This window comes from Xenopus tropicalis, chromosome 3, assembly GCF_000004195.4.
Source record: "Xenopus tropicalis strain Nigerian chromosome 3, UCB_Xtro_10.0, whole genome shotgun sequence".
NCBI classification, from domain to species: domain Eukaryota; kingdom Metazoa; phylum Chordata; class Amphibia; order Anura; family Pipidae; genus Xenopus; species Xenopus tropicalis.
The window spans coordinates 79974468-79997870 of NC_030679.2; the positions used below are offsets into that span (position 1 = coordinate 79974468).

The 23403-nt window shown below is 36.3% G+C and overlaps 1 protein-coding gene across 6 annotated transcripts in view; it reads right to left on the minus strand.

The window, feature by feature from the left end:
* Window positions 1-23403, minus strand: part of pclo (piccolo presynaptic cytomatrix protein) — a 144544-nt gene that overhangs the window by 119610 nt on the left and 1531 nt on the right. For all 6 annotated transcript variants that reach the window (XM_031899033.1, XM_031899030.1, XM_031899031.1 and 3 more), the window contains exon 2: window positions 5799-7116. In XM_031899033.1, coding sequence (XP_031754893.1) covers window positions 5799-7116 — 1318 coding nt within the window. The remainder of the gene's footprint in view (window positions 1-5798; window positions 7117-23403) is intronic.

A 23403-nucleotide genomic window follows, 5' to 3' on the forward strand; every position in this document is an offset into this window, starting at 1 on the left:
GCATTTATTTGTGGGGTAGGTTTGGATGAATGTTTATTGAGGATTGGATGCATAGTGGTTGCAGAATGAATGGAGAGTGGACACTTACCACAGTAACCAAAAAGGTGAAAATTAAGGCCATCCTACACAACTGCTCTGTCTATTAATGCCATACCAGGCATTTAGGTACAACAAAAATTTGTGAGACCCAGGGAGTTGGCCCTTCAACTTGTTTGATAATGTCAAAGGTCTGCAGTTTCTGTAATTTTGTTTTTCTCAATTAGCTTGTGAACATGAAATGGGATGTGTGGTATTGACTCATCAATAAGTAGTTTCACCAGCAGATCCTTTAATTTTTCAATGCCTTGATAAGGTTCCTGTAACATTCTTACAGGAATAGATGAAACAACATTTCAGGCAGCATGACTATCAGCATTAAGAAGAAGGGACTAGGGTGGAAGATGGCAGTAAAAAAACAGGCAAAACAAGCAAAAGTATGATGGCAGGGTATCTGAGGGGAGCAGAGTCTATGTCCAAATATCAGGCACAGGTCTAGGCAGCATTGAACAGGATAGTTAGTAACAGGCCAGGAATCTAATCTAACACAAGATCTTTGCAGAGTATCAGGAATGAATCTGTAGTCTGACTCCAGCGCACATGCAAGCACAATATCACCAGATCTGACCAATTGCTGAGATCAGTTGCGACCTTACAGTAAGAAAGAATCAGACAACTAAATGCACATACTAATGCATATACATATCTCAAGCATATCTTTAGTGACACTTTCTGATGTATCTATGGCAACTACAGTAATTGTGTTTAGCATCAGTGGATTGCTGGTAGTGACTATTTTTGCTAAGTGTTCCATACTGAAACAGATGAAAACCTTCACTGTGGACATGTCAAATACAGATCGATTTAAAAGTGAATAAAGATGATTGGATTGCAGTCATTTGTCAGGAATCTATTTCTTCTCCCTTCTCTGTGCTCAGCCAGCCCTGCAAGTCCTATACTGTAAGAAAATAAAGCAGTTATCTGACTCACATTCTCTGCATTCTAATTTTACAGACCAGCAGTTGGATTTTGCTGCAGATTCCAGAAACCAGGAGATGGGAGAGAAATGATCATCCCCGTTTCCCTTATTTCATGAACAACAAGTACAAAAAAATAATTTCCTGTTTAAATTCCCAATTCTGTAGTAAATTGCCAGTACTTTAGATCTCAAAACAGGCAGCTGAGGCCTAGAACTTACTTATTTGTTAATTTTTACCATCTACCGAATGCATCTTGTTGATTGCAATCAAAAAGATTTAGCTCTCCTGAAACATACAGTAATCACTTATGAGGAGAAAATAAAACTTAACTTGAAAGACAAACAAAAATATTATAATGTAATCATACACTAACCCATGCAAACAAAACATGGATTTATCCTGCCCTCACCTGTTTACCCACACTAACAGCCCAGTCACCAGCCCACTGTAATGGCTTATCTTTTAACTGAAAGCTGGTATGCAACAATCTGTCATAGTATCCCACAAATAACACCCAAACATGTAAATTATTTATCACATAAAGAGCTTGCCAAGAGAATCAATAAAACTAACAGTACAAAATGTGACAACAACAAGAACTACAGTGCAAAGTTGATCCAGAAAAATATATTTCTCTTGTTTGTGTGTTTTGAGAAGCCATCTCCTGTTTCCATACTTTTCTTTAGACTCTTGCACTGATCAGTAAACTGTATTGTCTAATTATACAAATATCAAAAGGAGTTTATTGAGATAGCAGAAAGCAGAGACTACTAAACACACTTTCTACCGCTCTCAATAGCATCTCAATTACACTGTTTCCATTTACAGCCGCAATGTGAAATTGAACTTCATCTAGTCACATGGAGAGATAGTTTTACATTTACTCAAAAGAGCTCCTTTGCCAGCTGCACCTTGGTTAACCTACAGTCACATAGGAAGGAACAAATGCCATGTTTACTGTTACTTAGAAATTCTTATTCTTTATGAGATAAGAAGGGAATAAACAATGTATGCTCACAGTAAATACATTTTATTTTAAATCTAAAGTCTAAAAACTATTTAAACTATCTTACCAGCACAGAGGTTCTACAGCCCTATTACAGTAATGATCCATGGCTTCATATTTGGCCACATCAGCTTGCCATTGTCATCACTAAGCACCATTTATGTGAAAATATTTATTTTTGTTTTTTTTTTTTAAGGTGTATTTTTTCTTTACAGTAAACTTCATATTCATATATATATTTAGTCATGCAGCAGCATTTCATTGCAAATGAAATTACCAGTTTACTGTTTTTGACTGATGTAGCAGGTACTGTCTATATTATGTTTTTTTGTCATTATCAATGTTTTGATAAAGTGCTTTTTATTTTTCAGAAATACAAACATAATAAGTGTTCCTTTTCCTAGTCCAAGACAGTGTCAGCCTTTACTATGCTACTCTGTGTATTGTAATCTCTATCATTAATGAACTGTGTAGGAGCATACAAACCCTTCAAATGTTACACACAGTAGTGCGTGTCAGCTTCTCAATAAATTGATTCTGTCGTCAGAATAAAATGTTTACATTCTTGCCTGAAAACAGGGTAAGGTATAGTGTATTTCCTAAAAATGTTATGGTCTTTCTTTGTGCTTGCATGAGGACAGTATCTCCCACCGTCTCTACTGAGTTTATTGCAAAACAGAAGTTCCACTTTGCTTCGTGGCACATATTCTAGATATTCTTATAGACTAGTGCAAGACTTTTACAAGGCAAAGAATCATAACCTGTTATTGATATAGCAGAAAGCACACATATTCTACTGCTCTCAATAGCATGGATGATTCTTGACTAAATGGAGGACCTGAATGGGTGCTTGACCCAAAAGGAGAATCCACTTCATATCCAATTCATATTTTTTCTAAAGTTTAGAACTTTTCGTGATGACCATAAAAATATTGTTAAAATTACATTTTCCTTTTACGACATTACTGATTTGCATGTATTTTATTTGATCATTTATTTTTAAGACATGAACAAAAAGAATGTAATTGGATTGAAAAAAGGCACTCGGAATTAGAGCAGCAACACCTGGACAGTCAAAAGGTGGGCCGCTGCTATAGACTTATGCTCCTTTAGTGTTTACTCCTTCAAATAATAACTATACAAACTAAAACTAAACTAAAACTTAAAAAAGTTTGTATATAAACATGTTTATATATTGATTCATTTACAACATTGTTATAGTATATTTTTTATTCAGAATTTAGTTGTAAGCTTTACCATGCTTGATGTCTATTTATACAATGCCATTTTTTATTCATCAATATTTAAAGGACAATGAAAGGTTAATATAAATTAAAAGTAAGTCTAAAGGCATTCTTTTTAAGTACTTACTGCATATCTAAATTCCCAGATCCCTGCTTGCTTCTCTGAGATATGGTGCTGGCAGCCTACAGCAGTGTGAAGACTACAGTGACATCACTGAAATCTCTCTGTCCTTCCTGTAGGTGCCAGTGGCAGCCTTCCTATTCTCTGAGCATGTGTGTAACTTGATCCTGTCTCCTGTTCTGAGCTACACATGCCCACCAGCCAATCAGAAGTGGATCTGGCAGAGGGTAGGGGGGAGGGAATGAAACACATGTGCAGTATGAAGCAAGGAGGGAAAGGAACGCAGAATACCTTTTTAGAGATGGCTGCCTGTTCTAGAAAATGTGAAGTAAGTGTGACTGAGTAAATATTTGATTAGGTGAGCCAAAAGTGTGGCGTTTTTACTAAACAATAGGAGGACTATTGGGCAGTATGCTTTTTAAACTTTGACTTGCATTTTCCTTTAAAGCATTGCCTTAGAACAATTCTAAATTGTTTTGGGTATTTAAGTATACTTGTATTTTGTCTGGGAACAGTTTTCTTTCAGAAATGGAAAGAACAGTGGAGCCATATTTCTTTATCCTTTTCTGCCATCTATAGTATTTTCAGAAATCTTGTTATCTCTGTTTTCATGCCAATCTTCCTATTATACCTAAATATACCAATCTTTCTCACACTGAGCCACATACACATACCCGCTGGCGCTGAATTCATTTTTAGAAGAAGTAGATCAAGCTTAAGTACTTGGCAACCTTACATTCACATACAGAACGTAATCTTTTGAAATGAAAAAGTGTTTCTTGTTAGTTTTATAAAAAGGAGCAAATGTGTGTTACAAATGAGAGTCATGTTAGGGTGCAGTTGCCCCTTGGCAACCAATCAGCAATTAATTTAGAAATGGCTATTGCAAGTTAGAAATTTAAAAAATGAATACTTATTTCTGATTGTTTGCTATGGTTAACTGCACTGGTACAATGAAGCATTGTTGTTCATAAATCAGCCCCTATGTCTATTCACTATACTGTTAAACCTGAATTTTTATAAAAAGAAGACAACAATCAATACAAATATCTTTAAATGAAATATTCAATAATATGTGTAAAGATATCTGACTGTCTGCCAATGAAATTAAGGCCCATGCCTTACTGGGCATTTACAACCATAATAGTAAGACCTGTATCCTGTACTTAATAAATACACATTGGTGGCAAAACACTCCTATTTTGGGTTCATTTTAGGTGTAAATGATTTTTAGGAGAGTTAAGGTATGATGATTCAAATTTTTGAAAGATCCCTTATCCATAAAACTTCAGATCCCAAATACTCTGGATAGTATATCCCATACTTGTCTTCCCTTTCAGGTTCAGTTTAATAGAGCATGTATCTCATTCCCCACTTAAATACAATAGATTTAGTGCTCTTCCAAGAAGCAATATTTTTATAGTGAAAGAAAAATGTAATTACAAGCCAATTTCCTATATACATTATTTAAAACTGTGCAGTGGTTTTAAACCTATTTGTAACTGTAGGTCAAAGCAGTGTCTGTTTATACCTATACGTTCTCTGGGTCTTAAAACCAGATTTGATGCTTGATTGTAAAATTGTTTTAGGAGTCAGAACCAGAAGTGCAGAGAATATAAACAGCCAGACAAATACTTTTTTCAAAAGCAATTACATTTACAAATAACTTTAAAACCACTGAAAATAATTTATTCATGTATTTTGGACCAGTTCAATATTTTTTTCACTGTGTCTTTAAATCCTATAAGTGTTAACGATTTGAATACTTCATACTGTGCCTGACCGTCTGTAGCACAACAGAATGCAGACAGATCTAAACTTTATATGGGTCCCTGGCATGCTAACAATTGGAAATTTCAAGTTGACATTTTTTGCACAAGCCATGCATTTAAAACTGACCAACCACACAGGTGAATCTGTCTGTTTTCAATACCTGCTCCCACTCAGTTATAGATGATGGTATTGCTAGTTTCAACATTTCCTTTTGTTACAGCAATTCACCTTACCCAAAATAACTAATAAAGCTTAAACAGCTTGATTTTATTAAAAGTCAAAATGTCCTAAATGCCCAACATACAGAATTCAGGAGTTCATTCTTAAAACACCAGTACAAGAAACTATGGTCAAACTTTTTTTTTTAATTTCAAATATTCATATTTTTCTTCACCCTGAATTATAAATAATCATTAGCAATGTTTTCAACAACCCTGTGTATCATTTTTTTACCATTCCTTTCAATGGTAAACTATTGTGAGCAGGGCCTTCTAATTATACTGTTTCATTCTAAAAGCCTTGCCTGTTAATGTATTGTAACACTCTTGTTTGTTCTGCATTACTGAAAAGTGCTGGCTTATATAACTTACAGTACATGGCCTATACAGTTTTCCAAAAAGAAGTTTAATAAAACCTACCTCAGTTATATGTGGATTGGGATTAAAGCCACACAAGCTGCATACAGTAGTCTGACATTGAGTGCAGGTATTATAATTGACATTTTCTTTTGTGCCCAGAAAAAGTTCAGTGGACTTACAAAGAGGGCATATAGTCTTGGGCATAGGTAAGTTTGATGCAGCCCCATTTTGTTTTTTAGACTCTGCATTTGTATTAGTTAATTGATGTGGATGTTGTTGTGTTGGCTCCTTGCTTTCAATTGGCTTTGCTCGCTCCATTTTCTGTTCTGTTTGTTTTGCATTTGTTGTAGGTGTAGCCTGAAAGTGTTGTTTGAGTGGCTGCATTACTGGATGTTGTTGCTTTAATGGCCCTGGCCGATCTGATGGTTGCTTTATAGGTAGACTTTGCTGCTGGGGATTTTTAGTTGTCACTGGTGGCTTTACAGCTTGCTCCATGTTAGTTTTGGCATTACCTTGGGGTGGTGTGGGCTGTTTTTTGGATTCCTGCACAGGTTTTTTATCAGTTTCAGATGGCTGATGTGATGTATTAAACCCCTGTTGTGAATATGTTGGTTGCTTTGATGGTGGTAATTGTTGTCCATGTTGTCTATCTTGTCTATTTATAACAGGTTGTGATAACTGTTTGGCAGGCCTGTCTTGAATTGTCTTAGCTTCTGGTACTTGGGGTAATGAGGTAGAATGTCCTTGCTCTATAGCTGCAGGCTTTATGGGATTTGATGGGTGAGGCAACGGGGTTCTTGATATGGCAGATTGTGTAGGTGGTTTTGTTGCATCTGAAGGCTGTGCTGTTTTCCTTGATGGACTCTGTTGAGAAGAAATTGGCTTGGTCTCATGTTGCAGCTGTGTAGGCTTACTTGACTGCTGTTGTTGAGTGACTGATGGTACTGTGGTAGACATAGGTTGTCCTTTATGTTGTGTAGCTTTTGGTGACTGTTGCTGCTGTTGTGAAGGTATAACGTTCACTTTGCCATCCTTTGTCTTTTCATGTTCAAATTTTTGTTTCCCACTGATTTCCTCCTGATTGGCTCCAGGGTCAGACTTTGAATCAAAGGGACTAAATTTGTTTACAACAGAAGAGACTACATTTAATGGGTTACTATCTGTAAGAAAACTACTCATCATGCTTGACTTTTGCTCCTCTTTAATATCTGGTTTTGACCTGGGTTCTTTTAAGCTGATAGTTGAAGGACTTCTGCCTGGTGCTTTCACTTCTGTTTTGAATGCATCTACTGTTCTGCTCTTAGTTAGGCCAGTAGGTCCTGGATCTGGAGGTTTGCTTGGATGTCTTGGAGACTGGTTCTTATCAATGTTAGGATTTCTGAGAAAAAAAGAGACAGAGATTTAAAAAAGGGAATACAAAACTGAAAGTCTTTTGATTTCAGCCATATTATATAATTCATTTTATCTTAATTCATATCTTTAAAAATTACACTGTATTAATAAATATTGATAACATTTTTGTAGGCAATAATTTAAGGTATCCATATAAAACCTAATTACATTGAGCTTCTAATATTGATGTGGTGTTAAAATGAGATTACTGTTTATTTAAGGCAAATTTTGGACAATCTTCATTAGTATAACAAAGCCAATTTTCATGCATATAAACATAAATTAAGCGGAATTCTCCCACATAATATATCTCTTTGGTAGATGCTTAATAGGAAAATGAAGCTGGCAGTATTTAAATCCTTACAGTCCCAAAGATAAACTGAGATTTACAAACATATGTGCTAAATATGGAGCAAAGCTTGTTCTACAGTGAAAAAACTGATGTTTTTTTGAGGTTTTAGAGAGATATAAGCAGGGTAGCAGCTATTACATGTGAAAATATATTCAGACAGAGAGGGACTATTCTGTAAGTATAGAAATTAAGATAAGCAAGCATTACAAATTAACAGAATTCCACCTTTAGATATTTGGCTTGCAATATATGTATATGTGTATATATATATATATATATATATATATATATCAGTCCTGATGGTGTCTGCACTCCAAGGCTTTTAGTATTCTGTGGGGTGCACAGCCAAAATCTGAGTATTTAGCATAAAATAATCCATGGCCGGCACACCCTTAAAATTCAAAAAAAATTTTTTATTGAAAACTCATTGTTTAAAAACCAACGTTTCGGTCCCCATTAGGACCTTTATCAAGGATAAAGGATTGATAAAGGTCCTAATGGGGACCGAAACGTTGGTTTTTAAACAATGAGTTTTCAATAAAAAAATTTTTTTGAATTTTAAGGGTGTGCCGGCCATGGATTATTTTATGCTATATATATATATATATATACAGTATATATATAATTTCTCAGAAACAAGCATATTACTTCAAAAGAGCTGATACTATCCCTTATCTTCTTTGTTTCTATAGCAGTCTATTTAATCATATTAGATCTTTGAAAGTCATTGTAATGTTATATAATTGGGTAATAATAAGAATTTTTTGTTAAGGCTCAAAGGAAAAAAGTACAAAACCGTTCTCTATATATACCAGTGAATTCTCATTAATATAATGTTTAAGTTTAAATTTGTGAAGTGTGTGGCCTAGTACAAATACATGCACAAGTGTTCTATATGCAGGGCCACATGCAGTCAACAATGTTAAGTGGGCTCAGTAATAATACCTAAACCTAGTAGGGGTTGTGGATGACTTTAATTGTTGCTTCAAAGGGAAATTTATCTGGATTCAAATGTTAAAGACCGTGGGGCTCATTTATCAACACTGGGCAAATTTGTACCTGCGCAGTAGCCCAAATCAGCCAATTAGCTGTTTTTAGCCAACTAAAGGTAGAACAATGCAAGGAAAAAAACTGATTGGCTGCAATGGGTTAATGCCCAGGTGCAAATTTGCCCAATGTAGGTAAATGACACTCTGTGTCTCCTAAAGGTTCTGTACAGAATCATATGTTGTATTGGTCTCCATGTAAAATTTTGTATTGTATGTATTGCATTTTAAAAGTGGGGGTTGGCAATTATAATGTACTATTATTACCTTTATAATATGAATTATGGGATTTCTTTATCCTGACATGGACTCTTGATAGTAGGGGCAGTAACTAAGTGTGTCTTCTGAATTGCATTGTGCTATCTTGATAAACACTCCAGTAAAGGTTAAAAATGTTGATGTCAACAGGAAAGTTAGGAAAGTCTCTTGAGTGCAGCAGCTTTTTGTACAGTATATGGGATTTTGGTCTGCTTACATTATTATTATTATCATCATGTATTTATAATACAATATAACATGATGAAGAGGGCCCTGCCCAAGCTTGAGACACATGCTGTAGAAATGGGCAAGATTAGAGCAAGTAAAGTGAGAAATGTAGCACAGGGTATTGCTTTTAGCAGCACAATGAAGTTGCGCTAAACTAAATGAGGGTAAGCTTCTCTAAATAAATGTGTTTTTAGAGATCTAAAGAACGTAGAAAGATTGGGAGAAGTCAGACAGAAAGTGTATATGTGTGTGTATTTTTTTCAAGTAATCTATATTTAGCCCTGGATTAAGATTGGCTTTCATTTTATATTGAACATGTTTTAATGAACACTCTTGAATGTTCTTATTTCCTCTTGATGCAATATTAACTCAGTTACTGACATTACACTTTAGTGCTTTACGCTAATGGAAAACCAAAAGCATTACTGGTTAAAAAAAAAAACCCATAAAATACAGTTATCGGATAAAAACACCAATAAAATTAAATCAATCTTGGAAGTGTCTATGTTGCCTACATTTCAAGAAAGATTTCATTTACCCGGTACTGACATCAAAAGCAAGCAATAATATCACAAAAAGCATATGTCCAATAAAATTTTAATTTAAATCATTTGCATGAAATAACAGCTACGATCAGCCACCACATTTCTAGCAAATGATTAGAAAATGTTCTTTGGACAAATGTTACTTGGTACCTTAAATTTATAATAATAAATTAAAAATAATATATAAAATATAATAATAAAAAAAATCTGTCTGCTTAAAAGGTTTGATTTTATTAGTGGCTTGTGAGTTATGCAGTCATAAGCAACACCTCTGACTGGACAAATAAGTGAAAAGGAGCAATGATCTGGCTGAGGGTTGTAGAGAATTATAGTTTATAGGTACCTTGAGAACTCCATGTCATTGATACTTGACTGTTGCTGGAAAAATACTATTTTTAAGGGGGACTTCGCTTATCCTATAAAGACTAACAAGCAAGTCCTCAAATCTAGCATTTTATTCTAAAAATATTATACCGTTATAAAAACCATCAAAATAAATAGCAGTACAGGTATAGGATTCCCTTATCCGGAAACCTGTTATTCAGTAAGTTCCGAATTATGGAAAGGCCATCTCCCATAGACTCCCTTATAAGCAAATAATTCTGATTTTTAAAAATGAACCTTGTACTTGATCCCAAAAGATATAATTAATTCTTATTGGAGGAAAAACAATTCTATTGGGTTTAAATGATGTTTAAATGATTTTTTAGTAGACTTAAAGGAGAAAGAAAGGTAAAAACTAAGTAAGCTTTATCAGAAAGGTCTATGTAAACACAGCCATAAGCACTCACAGAAATGCTGCACTGACTTAAGGGCACTATTGAGACAACTAAAGGTATGCCTGCAGTTTGAGATCTTTATTAGCCTTTCCTTCTACTTTAAGGTATAGAGATCCAAATTACGGAAAGATTATCCAGAAAGCCACAGGTCCCGAGCATTCTGGATAACAGGTCCCTATACCTGTACTAATAATTTATAATACATGGAAAACCGAGCGATGTTCCAGGACACAGACAATAATGTTATTCTCTTTCAGTTACTTACATTTCTTTTCATATTTTATTAGATTTTAAATTTGATATCACAGGCTGTTTTAGAAATCATGCCTGCTGTGGTTACAGCAGGTATGGAGTACCTCTTCCAGCATATGTATTCAGTGAGCCATTTTGTTTTGAAAAACTGGCTGTGCCCAGGGTGAATGGGAAGCAAAGAATCACAGCAAAAGCCTGAAATTGACATAATGCCAAGAGTTCTCTATTACCTTTGTTGATGCTCTGCTATAGTATTCTGGGGCCAGCAGACAGAAAGTAAAGTAGACAGTAACAAAGTAACTCTAAGGGGCAGATTTACTAATCCACGAACGGTCCAAAGGTGTCTGAATGCGTTTTTTTTCGTAATGATCGGTATTTTTGTGACTTTTTTGTGATCGGTATTTTTGTGACTGTTTCGTATGTTCTGCGACTTTTTTGTCACCGTCGCAACTTTTTTGTATATTTTCCGCAACTTTTTCGCTGCCGTCGCGGAAAAATCGGATTGGTTTTTCCGCCATTTACAATCGCACAATATGAAAAAATCGCGACGGCGACTAAATAGTCACGCAAAATACGATAAAGTCGCGGCGATGAAAAAATCGCAACAGCGACTAAAAAGTTGCAAAATTTTAGTTTCCAATCCGATTTTTTCCCTTTCGGGATTCGGATTCGTGGATTAGTAAATCTCCCCCTAAGGGGCATATTTATTATGCTGTATAAAAAACGGCGAGAAAATTTGCCATACATCGCCAAGCTTTGCTGTGTAATTTTTTACGCGTTATTTTCTTCCGCCAGAACATATGCAAAATAACGGCGTAAAATCTGGCGTTAAGACGGCGATCTTCTCCGTTTATTTTACACAGCATTTTACACCGTATTACGCAGCTTAATAAATATCCCCCTAAGCCTCTGATCCACAACCAGTGGTTCGTTAGCAACATGTTACTCACCACCCCCTTAGAATGTTGCTCCCAGTGGACTTAGGGCTCTGGCACACGGGGGAGATTAGTCGCCCGCGATTAACTCCCTGTTCGCGGGCGACTAATCTCCCCGAGTTGCCTACCCCTGCCATCCCACCGGCGAACATGTAAGTCGCCGGCGGGATGGCAGACGCGGCGGCGCGATTTCGCGCAAATCGCAAGTCTTTTTCGGCGATTCCCTGAAATTGCCCCGTCGCGTCTGCCATCCCGCCGGCGACTTACATGTTCGCCGGTGGGATGGCAGGGGTAGGCAACTCGAGGAGATTAGTCGCCCGCGAACAGGGAGTTAATCGCGGGCGACTAATCTCCCCCGTGTGCCAGAGCCCTTAAAGGAGGTGATAATTTTTTAATTCCTGGCTTGGAGGCACATTTTGGTTACAAAAACACCAAATGTACTGACAAACAGAGCCTCATGTAGGCTGCCAGTCCACATAGGGGCTACCCCAAATAGCCAATCACACCCCTCATGTGGAACCTCCAGGAATATTGTTCATGCTTGTGTTGCTCCCCAACTATTTTTACATTTTAAGGTGGCTCATGGGTTAAAATAGTTAAAATAGGGGATCCCTGCTCTAAACCCTGTTCTGCATACAGCAGCAACCAAGCGAGTATCCAGTATCCAGGCAGTAAGTGGGCACTAAGACTAATGTCATACCAGTTGCACTGTCAGCCTTAACAGATTTCCTTGAGCAAAACATATGAAATTGCCAGCCATTAAAATTATGGATATTTGGAGGAGCAAAAGTTTCCCTAACAATCATGCAGTTCTTTTAGAGGGAAAAACTACAGACCCATAATATAATACGTTTTGTCACAATTTAAGCAACAAAGTGATAAATATATTGCTGATATCAGCTGAAGCAGACAATCCCAAAACATACTGCCCTTTTAGTGTGAACTAGTATCAAATGTAAAGATAAGTAGGCTTCTACTGTTGCATCCCACATACTCAATCTAGTAAATTTGTCACATCACTTTAGAGCTGTGACACTTTCCTTCACCAGCTGATTTTTTGCTCAATTTCAGACTGGCTCACACTGAATTTTAAACTGGTCAAATGTAGAGTTAGAATCTATGGCCCATGGCACATTAGGGATATGCTTTGTTGGTAGTGAAGTGGCTGTCACCATTTGGGCTGCATGCCATTTAAGCCAACAGCATTTGAGTATTTTTGCAATCAGGCAGTTGCCATTTAAGTCTGTGACAGGCACACCCAGCAGTGACTCCATTACTGGAACATTATTCAACTGATGTCTAGCGTGCCATGTTCAAGTAATTGTCCATTTCCAAAATCTGGTTTTGGTAATCAAATAAAAGGTGTATGCCCATTGTTGCTAAACCAAGCCATCATATGTGGTTCTTCCTAAATGTCAATTCCACCTCTTAAGCCCATACAATTAGACCCTTTATCAAGCTTGAAATGTTGCTGTAATGCTCTAAGTGTGCAATAAAGGCATTTTAACATATGAAGAAGAATCGCGGTGCTATTCAAATTTGATTCTCTACTGAGTTCCAGTGGCAAAGTGGTCGGTTGGGAAAATGCACTGCTGAGAAGGTTTTTGAATTGTTGTTCTAATTACATTTTTCTACTGTGTTCATTGGCAGCATATATGCCTAGATCAGTCACCACAGTGCATGTGGCAAAATAATACCTGATCTAACACAAACACTGCTTTTATAATCTTTTAAATAGTGGGTTAAATGACTCATTTATGTAGAGGTGAAAAAAGTGTACAGGGTACACTGAATTGGCATTTAAATTGGTTGATAAGTGCAAAAACATTGAATATTGAACCTTTAAGGGTCAGAAAGCCTACTTATTGTCTACTTATTTAAAATATTTTCACCAGGTAAGATTGTAAGTTCTACAAAGCAGGGGCTGCCTTGCTCTTGCCTCTTTAACACTTAGCCCTTAATCTTGTTAGTATTGTATTTGTGTTCTTAATTATATTCTATTACTGTATTGATCCCTGACTGATCCTTCAATGCATTGTTTTAATGCACAGTAGTGCCGTGTAATAAAAACATACTTACAACTACAAACCATAACTTAAAGTAATAGAAACAGACAACGGGTTCCTAAAAAAAAAACTTCCTAAAGCCAATTAAAGCAAAGTCAGCATTTTATTGAGAGTTATATGAAGAAGATGTCTTTACTATTACCTTACTGAAACCAGTGGTCACAGAAAAGCACCATTTAAAATATTAACATTAAAGCCAAACAATTTCAGATGAGTTTGAGACATATTTCTAGTTGCATTCCACCAAATATTTGAAATCTGAAAACAAACTAATTAGTAAGCCAGTGACAAAAACAATCTGGCTGTGCACTAATCGCAATAATCTGTAATTAAAGGTTCTAAAGTTTGTTTGTATTGATTTAAATCATTGTGCCATAAGGATTTACAAATCCCTGTAATTTAAAATTATGTTCATTGGCTTGCTGTCAGTGTTTACTGAAACTTGTGTTTTATTTTTAAATACATTCTGTATATCAAGATATTCTTGTCATTACGTTGTTTTGGGTAATGATGACATTTTTTATAAGAAATGGGGTTTCAAAGACTATAAGGATACTCTACATTTCTGTAGTTTTGAATTACTTTTTATCCATTGCTCATTTTGTATTTCATGTCACTTAAAGGCAGTGCCAGGCCAAGCTGGCCAGACACCCTAGGAAACCTGTTGGCTTGGCCTGCCCACCGCCACCACCCTCACCCCCCATGTGTGCACTGGCGCATGTGCAAGCCAGTGCAAGATGCACGCACACAGAGTGGCAAAGTTGCCTGGGGCCACTGCAGTGGGGGGAAATGGTCCAGAACCAGTGGTAGGCGAAAGAAGAGGTACCTGCCTGGTGCCCTCCGACTATTGCACCCTAGGCAGGTCCCTCTCCTGCCTACCCTAGTTCCGGCAATATTCATAAACACAGGAAACACAGCTTGAGTGATAAGGTAGAAGTCTTGCCCTTGGTTACGCTGGGTCCGGGTGCTCATGCCCCAGACCTTCAGCCAATGTGAGGATTAGATATAGTTCTGGCCCTGATTAAAGGAGCAGACCACTATGACTAGCTACTTAATTGATGTAGGACATGGTTTTCTTGAACAATTTGCAAAACATCTTTATATTATTGGGTGCTTTAAGATGTTTAAAGGAGCTTTTTGGTTTCACTTTTTTTTCAAAATAGTATATGCACAAATTATACCTTTTAATTTTCTATTTCTTACATTTTTTTCTAAAATATACATTTAAACATCACTGTCATTTTCTCTCTTGTTTCCAAAACCAGCTCGGCAAACCCAGGGTAGACTCTCTAAACTTTTACAATTTGATACATTGTTGTCTTTTCTTACTATCATTCTCTGTTTTGAAACTCAACTGAAGTCTGTAACAAAGCAAATGATACAATTTCATACACGAGTTGCTGGTCTTTCTTGGTTGCTGCTAATGTATCAAGCTGTAACAGTTTAGAGAGCGATGACCAGGATCTGAAATGCTGCTAGGAACAAGCTGATTGGTTCCTTTGTAGTCACTTCGGTATGGACTGAATCTCAGCTGAATTATGTGAACCAGCTTTGCTGAGGGCACTGGAATTGGCAATAAGAATAGGCTGAAAATTGTGGCTGATGGGAGATGTTTATTCTTGTGTGTTGCCAGGGGATCTGGGTAAAAAGATGTTGAAATGTAATTTTGCATTTACCGTTAACAATGTCACGTGCCAGTAATATAGCCTCAGCTGTGGGGGTTCTGCCAGCCTTCATATCTTAATGAGCACTTAACTCTGACATAAGCCACCACTCATATTAAACTAATCTTGTTTCTTTCACTTGTATGCTAAAGATAAAAGTGTGTTGTCCCTTTAGTAATGTTTGTTTCAAATAGAGTGTACAAATCATGTAGAGGCAGCAATTCAACAGTTCTGTATTGTAGCAATAGTGACTTTGGATAAAATATTGCCTTGTCTTCTAAGTGGTTTTAAAGTAAAGGGGTTGTTCACTTTTAGTATGACGTAGAGAGTAATATTCTAAAGCAGGTTGCATTTGGTCTTCATTTTTTATTATATGTAGTTTTTTAATTATTTCAATTTTTGTTTAGCAGCTCTCCAGATTGGAGTTTTAGCAACTATATGGTTGCTATGGTCCAATTTATCTTAGTGACCAGGGAGTGGTTTGAATGAGAGACTGGTATATGATTAGGAGAGGACCTGAATGTAAAAATAAGTTATGAAAAGTAACAGTAACAATAAAACTGTAGCCTCCCACATAGTTTTCTGGCTGCTGTGGTTAGTAACCCCCATTTGAAAGCTGCAATGAGTTAGACGAAGAAAGCAAAAATTAAAAAACTATAACAAGTAAATAATAAAGACCAATTAAAATTCTGCTTAGAACTGGCCATTCTATAACATACTAAAAGTTAACTTAAAGGTGAACTACGCTAATGTATTATAATGTTTATACAGCATTTTTTTGCATTCTAACAATTTAAGTTGCAGCTACTACACTTTCATGTATAATCCAAAATTTGCTAGTTAGACTTAAAATTATTGTTTCATTCATTCTTAAACATTAGTCAAATGCAGTCTTTGGTATTGCACAAGATTTCTACATGGTCACATGTAAGCAAGCAGCTACAGCTGACAAATAATTATATGTGCATTCAAAGTGACAATGAGTACAATCAGCGACTCATATTCAGCCAGATTGTGAGCATAATTAATATAACTCCCTTAGTTTCTATTGTGGGATTAATAATAATCTGCAGAGATGCAAAGTACAAAACCAGTACTATCCAAGAACAAAACTAAAAATCTAAGGAGTCAAATGTTGGACATGCTTAAATAAAAAATGTCAGCGTCACAGATTTTGCAGTCATGATGGATTATAATCAAGAATGAGCAGTTAAAGAAAATGTAAAACTGTAAAATTAAAAAAAAAAAAAACACTCTGCTCTCATTGGAATAAAGGATTAGTATATAAAGCTGTTATTTAAATATTCTAAATAGATATTTGAATCTATTTATATCGAATATCATTGCAAACACCCTATTTAAAATATGTCTTATTATTTTAAGATGATGATGATGATGTTGATATTAATCAGTTCGGAAAAAAGTTCTCCCCACAACATAAAAACAGACAAACGTCAGTACAGAGTTATATTTATATATATATGTTATTTATAACAGGTAACATTTCCCGGCAGCTTTTTTTTTTTTTGAGCAGCAATGGCTATCATATACGTATCAGTAACACCTCAGAGATGTGGTATTTTCCTTGCTATTCTCTAAGGTGTAAATTACAACTCAGACTGTAAATATGCTTTATATATATTTGTGTGTGTGTTCTATGCAGGTCTAGGTCTTAGAACAGCTACCAGCAGCAATGGGAGCCCAATTTGACCTTTTTGGAACAAGCAACAAAATAAATAGAAATTCACTGAACCATTTAAAAGTCTTAGTTTTGCAGTACTGACCTTTCCAGAAAAAAAGTCACATCCTTTATGATACTATTCTTCTTTTACTTAGATACTGTTTTATGTTTCGGTAACTTACACAGCAGCAGTGGTTTTGATTTTATATATACATGTATACACCTCTCTTTCTGGCATTGGAAAAAATATCATTTTAAAGGTGCAATATACACTGATATACCCTGTACCCTGTAATGTGCCTATTAGTTACAAAAAAAACTTTCTTTTACTTTCTTTTTTTATTATTTTAAAGTACTATCAGATTATTGTTTTGTTTCTACACCTACTAAATTCCAAATCCACATATCTAATCAGCAAAATGAGTTTAATAAGAGATGAGCTCTGTATTAACACCACCTCCCTTTCCCTTTTGTGTGACTGTTTTGGCTCACAACTAAGCAAAAGTCTTTTTTTTTCAGGGAGTTTACCTGTGCCATTAAAGGAATACTGTATTGGGAAACATGTTTTTTTTAATTAACAGAGCTTCTCCAGCAAAATCCTGCATTGATATCTGTGTTTTAAAAATACTCAATTTTGAATTTCACATGGGGCTAGCCATATTCTTCATTTCCCAGGGTGCCACAACCATATGACGTGTGCTCTGATAAACTTCAGCCACACTTTACTGCTGAGCTGCAAGTTGGAGTTATATTACCCCCATCGCTTTTCCCCCCAGCAGCTGATCAGCAGAATAATGGGAAGGCAGAAAGATAGCAGCTCTCACTAGATATCAGAATAGCACTCAATAGCAAGAAATCCAAGTCCGGCTTGTGACCCCTCGAGTTACATGGGAGTAGGAAAAACAACAGGTTATATGAAAGCAGCACTAATGTGTAGCGCTGGCTGAAAGCCGGCACAGTGCACTGAGATGGCTGCTTACACACCAATATTACAACTAAAAAAAATACATTTGTTGGTTCAAGAATAAAAGTTTAAATGATAGAGTGAATTATTTGCTATGTAAATAGTGTAATTTATAAATGAAAAGTATACCAAAACACCATGACACTGTCCATTTAACTACCTTTTTCTAAAAAAAATGGGAACTAAAGCTATTACATTTTAAATTTCTAATAGTGATCTATAAGTTGCTGGTTGTATTCAGTTTTTTCCTTCTTTTCCAAAAAGAAAACTGATTAAAGCCAACAATTTAATGGCCTTTAATATTTTACCAGAGAAGCAAATCAACTATACCATGAAATAACTTGGATTTTAATAACAGTATCATAAAAGAAGGGTAATAAAGACAGGTAAAGAAGAAGGTTAATAAAGAAAACTGGTTCCCTAAAATGTAACAGTCATTTAAACTCTGTGGTTCCCAAACTGAGGTGCCATGTTTCTAAACAGAGCAGTAGAAAAAAAGAAGCAGCCTAAATAGCAATTCCATTATGAATCTCAGGAAATTGAATATATAAACGCTCAGCATTACTGCTCACACGGCACGATGCGTCAATTCCCAATAGCCCACCGCTTGGCTTTTTGGAATATCACAGAAAAAGAGGAGAGCACCTTCACGCAGATGAACTGCTTCAGCCTTTATTCAAACCACAGAACACGTGTGCCGTGGTTTGAATAAAGGCTGAAGCAGTTCATCTGCGTGAAGGTGCTCTCCTCTTTTCCTGTTATATTCCATTATGAATCTCTAGCTGTTACAAAGGGAAAGGGGGCTTAGGCAAATGCTGGATCTCAAAACAGGCTCAGCCCAAAAAAGGGTTTGTTCTAGTGGTCTAATTTGTGAGGTTAAAGTGGCTTCTGTTAAAGAATGACTACAGATAGACTATCTCCCATATGTAATAAAAGGCACTAAGTTTGCCCAGTAGTAGTAGTAACCTATACCAACCATAAAGATGTTTGCTTTTAAACAGGTGACCAGTAAATTCTACCTGCTATTGGTTACTGTACCTGGACAAATCTAGTGTATTTTATTACATAACCCCCTATAAGTACAAATTAAAATAGTTATGTAGTCAGCAGTAGCATTTGCTCTTTGAGAACAAACATTTACTATTAGGTAGAATTACAGCAGACGTTCCCATCAAGCTTTAGACAGGCTAAAGGAAGCAGCTAAACACTTCACAAGTGACCATACAGATATGGCCATACAAATTCTTACAATCAGAATAAGTTGAAGGTAAGAAGGGCATTGCTTAATAGATATATCTTTCATGTTTGAGACCATGACTGTTATAATCCCCAAACAGAAAACTCTGTGAATTTTCACACAATGTTAAATTCTGACCCCAGCTTTTACTCTAATTTACTGACATATCAAATACCCTTTTCCACCCAAGAGCATTTTTCAGAAAAGATTGCCAATAGACAGTACTCCAAAGCTCTTGAACACACCTAGTATAAGTGTAGCTCAGGGGACATACTTATTTTATGCAAAATAAACTAGCCAAAGCTGAAGAAACCTGACCACAATGATTCAAACACAAGTTTCCATTTTATCAGTAAAAGTACCATTCACATGGCCCTCTTACAGATAAATCCCCCTTTTAACAAAAGGATCAAATGGGGCTCCTTTTCAAGTCTGTACCCTTTCATATGCAGTGGAAAGAAAAATGAAACAATGACCTAAAAAAAAAATTAACTTTATCAGAGAAACATTTGGCAAAAAATAGTGATAACTTGAGGTTGCATCAAACAGGTTGCAGTCATGTAAAAAAAAAGTCTCGGTTGCATAAAAAAAAAGTCTAGTGCATCAAAAACGTCACAGTAGCCGCATTTTGCTAATTTTTCACCATTTCACAAATTTTTCATCGTAGCAAAGTGGGACAGATCCGCTCATCACTAGTGAAAAAGTAATCAAATCCCTGGCTGACTATGTTGCCTATAGATTAAAATGAATAAATGTTCATTTGTTCTTGTTGATGTGCATTGCTTTCCCCTTCTTTTCTTACTCTTTCCCTTCCACTGAAAATGCTTCTTCACAATGTATGATTGTTTCTTAAAATCATTGAAACCTTGGTTTCCAAACATATCCACTGTCACTTGTTCTATCCTTTTTCAGAATGCCATAATGTCTCCACTTTATAGAAGGAAATTGCAGCAATGTGGAATACAATGACACATCAAATGCCATGCCATCTTGCCCTTTACCTGGTTGATAACACTTTCACATCTGCCTTTTTCCTGGATGAGTTTTGGCTGATAAATAAAAACATGCCCTTACTAACAATGAAACAATTGGCAAAGAGCTACAGGTCATTTCACATGTCAGATGTAATTCTGTGAAGCAGTAGCCTCCCTGGGATGCCGTTCTAATTAATACAGTTATTACATTGTGTTGCAGAGATATTGGTATAGACTTGTGGTAGCCTTTAACAGAATATAATCCACTGGAAAAAGTGGTTATGATTTTTTGCATTTAAGCTACACTTAATAGGTTATCTTATTCTATATCAACTAAAAATACCTGGGGTGTAGGGGGAGGGAGCATTATCACTGCAGTGCAATGTCAAGTGTGCCACTTACACCAGGTTTTACAATTTTAACAAAAGTCATCCATGGTTGCTGTCTGAGTATCTATAGTAATTTCTACAAACATGGGATTTAACTCAGAATATAAGTGTGGTAATATTAATCATGGCCAGAACTAGGGGTAAACAGAAAAGGTATGTGCTCAGTGTACTGGCCTGTAGAAACCTGAAGCAATGGCTAAGAAGCACAGCCTGAAAGCCATTTAGGGTGAGGTTGAAGGGGAATTCCTATCTTCTAGATCAGTGATCCCCAACCAGAGGCTCGAGAGCAAAATGTAGCTCACCAACCCCTTGGATGTTGCTCTCAGTGCCCCCAAACCAGGTAGTTATTTTTGAATTCCTGACTTGGTGGCAGGTTTTGGTTAAAAAAACAAGATTTACTACCAAATAAAGCCCCTGTAAGCTGATAGTGTGCATAGAGGCCACCTAATAGCCAATCTTAGTCCTTATTTGGCACCTCCATTAACTTTTATTATGTTTGTGTTGCTCTACTAATCTTTTTACATATGACTGTGGCTCACGAGTAAGGGTCCCCATACACGGTAAGATCAGCTCGCTTGGCGAGATCACCAAGCGAGCGGATCTTCCCCCGATATCCCCTCCTACGGGTGGGCGATATCGGGGAGCTTGAAGTTAAAAAAAAAAAAATAATCCGATCATTTTGCCCTGGAGCCAAACGACCGGATTATGTAGGCGGCAATGGGGCAGTCGGTTCGGGGACTGTATCAACGAGCCGATCCGACTGAATCTTTTAACCTGGCCGACCGATATCTGGCCTGAAATTGTTTCTGCCCCTACTCGTTTCTGCCCCTACACAGGCAGATAAGCTGCCGAGTCGGTCCAAGGGACCAATATTGGCAGCTTCTATCGGCCCGTGTATGGGGGCCTTAAGAAATGTTGGGGACCCCTGTTCTAGATACTCCTGGTAGCTTAGTATATGAATAGTATTCAAGGGTATATATACTGATGGATACATTTCTAAGAAACCAAAAAGAATTTACCAGTAAACAAGAATAAATACTGCAAGTATCTATGCCGAATTGTGGCATGTGTAGACGTGATAATACAAAGCAGCAGTGTTTTAAGGAAACAAAATAATTCTGAAAACTTTGGTAAAACACATAGCAAAAGAAAGATAAGAAGCTGAATTGACTAAAACTGAAGGCTTACAATCAATATGCATTTTGGCAGTGACTGCATAGTAGACTGTTGCACACTGATAGCACTGAATATCAATAAGCAACACCTTACAGGGACTGCTCGGATTTTTAATGAATAAAAAAAGACATTTTTTTAGTCTGCTGAAGCTAAAGTCACTGTTATTCTTATCTTTAACTTTATTCTTATCTCTATCTTTAGAAGAACAAGGCAAAGTATAAGGACTGTGCTGAGCCCTGTTCAAATTAATTTACACATCAGTTTAACACTGTAAGCCATCATCTGCCATCATCTCTTACTGCTCACTGATTTGTACAGTTCTATAATAATATATTGCTTCCATTCTACTAGCACTCATAAAAACCCCAGGGCCATAAAAAATCTCCTGTGTCACTCAAGCGTGTCTACTGAAAAAAACACTCCACTTAGATTGATTTGAGGTGCATTTGTGTGAATGATTATTTACACTGTGGTTATATAAAAAGTTTTGTTCTTTGTACTTTTTTTATTTAATAAATAGTTTTGCTCATTACACTTAGTAGGTTTTAAAATAAAGTATTATGGTGATGAATACACTATGACTAAAATTTAGTAGGAGTGCATTTTCCTCTAACATCAGTCTTGAATAGTGACTCAACTGCGTATGAATAAACTGTGATGCTATTAATATCAATATATTTCCAAATTAGTCATACCTCCAACCACTGTGAATGCTAAACATGTAACTGTTTCAATAAAGCCTTCCCCCGTTTTAAAGATTTCATGATAAACCAAAAATGTAATTCCTGCAAAGGAGACATTTAAAGGGGAACTCTGGCTTCCGAAACAAAATTTGTTAAAAAAAAAAACTCAACACAACACAGAAACCTCTAATATAGCTATCCCTGCAATGGGTTCCTTCAAAAAAAAAAATTATAAATAAATATCATTTTTATATGCTAAAATCCAGCTGCAAAACAATTCTTCTCTTTTTCGGCATCATTTCATATCCTGGCAGGGGAAGAGAGACTAAAACACTTATGTTACAAATTGTAACAACTTTTCCACAGCTTACGGATAGCATGTAGGAACAACATAAGCCGCAATGCATTACAGGCTGAAGGTGGTCAGTGAAGTAGTCAGCCAGATCAGCAGGATAATAAGAAGATAGGATTAGTTAAGTGTTTTGAACCATATTATTACATTAAACATCATGAAAATGTTTTTTTTTAATTTATGCATATTACAAAGTTGCTTGAAATTATGTTTACTTTTTAAAAAGTCCCCCTTTAAACTCTGTAATAGGTTGGTCTAGGCAGTTCAAGCAGTTGGCCTGTAAACAATTCTTAAATGTAATCCACAGGAGTGCAGGCCCTTCATGCCCACTAAGGGTACTCAGTGAAGGAGCTCAGCTTGCATGTGTGTGAACCATCAAAAGGCCCTACAGCATGAGTGTTTGACACAAAATCCCACAAGGGCAATGCTACAAACTGTTACTGGCAGTGAGTTATAAAAACATGCAGGTTGAGACCCACTAGAGATGATCAAGCCTTGGGTACATAAACAAGTCTACTTTAACCCTATTTCAACTGTTACCTAACTGCCCTTTAAACTCAAAGTGCAAGTTTCTTTGCCACATAAAATATTTAGCAGGTGCCAATATGTACACAAAACATCTTTTGAACCTTGTTTAGGTTAACACATACTCTTGAAATGTTTTTGCTTTTTTAAAAAAGAAACACACAAAA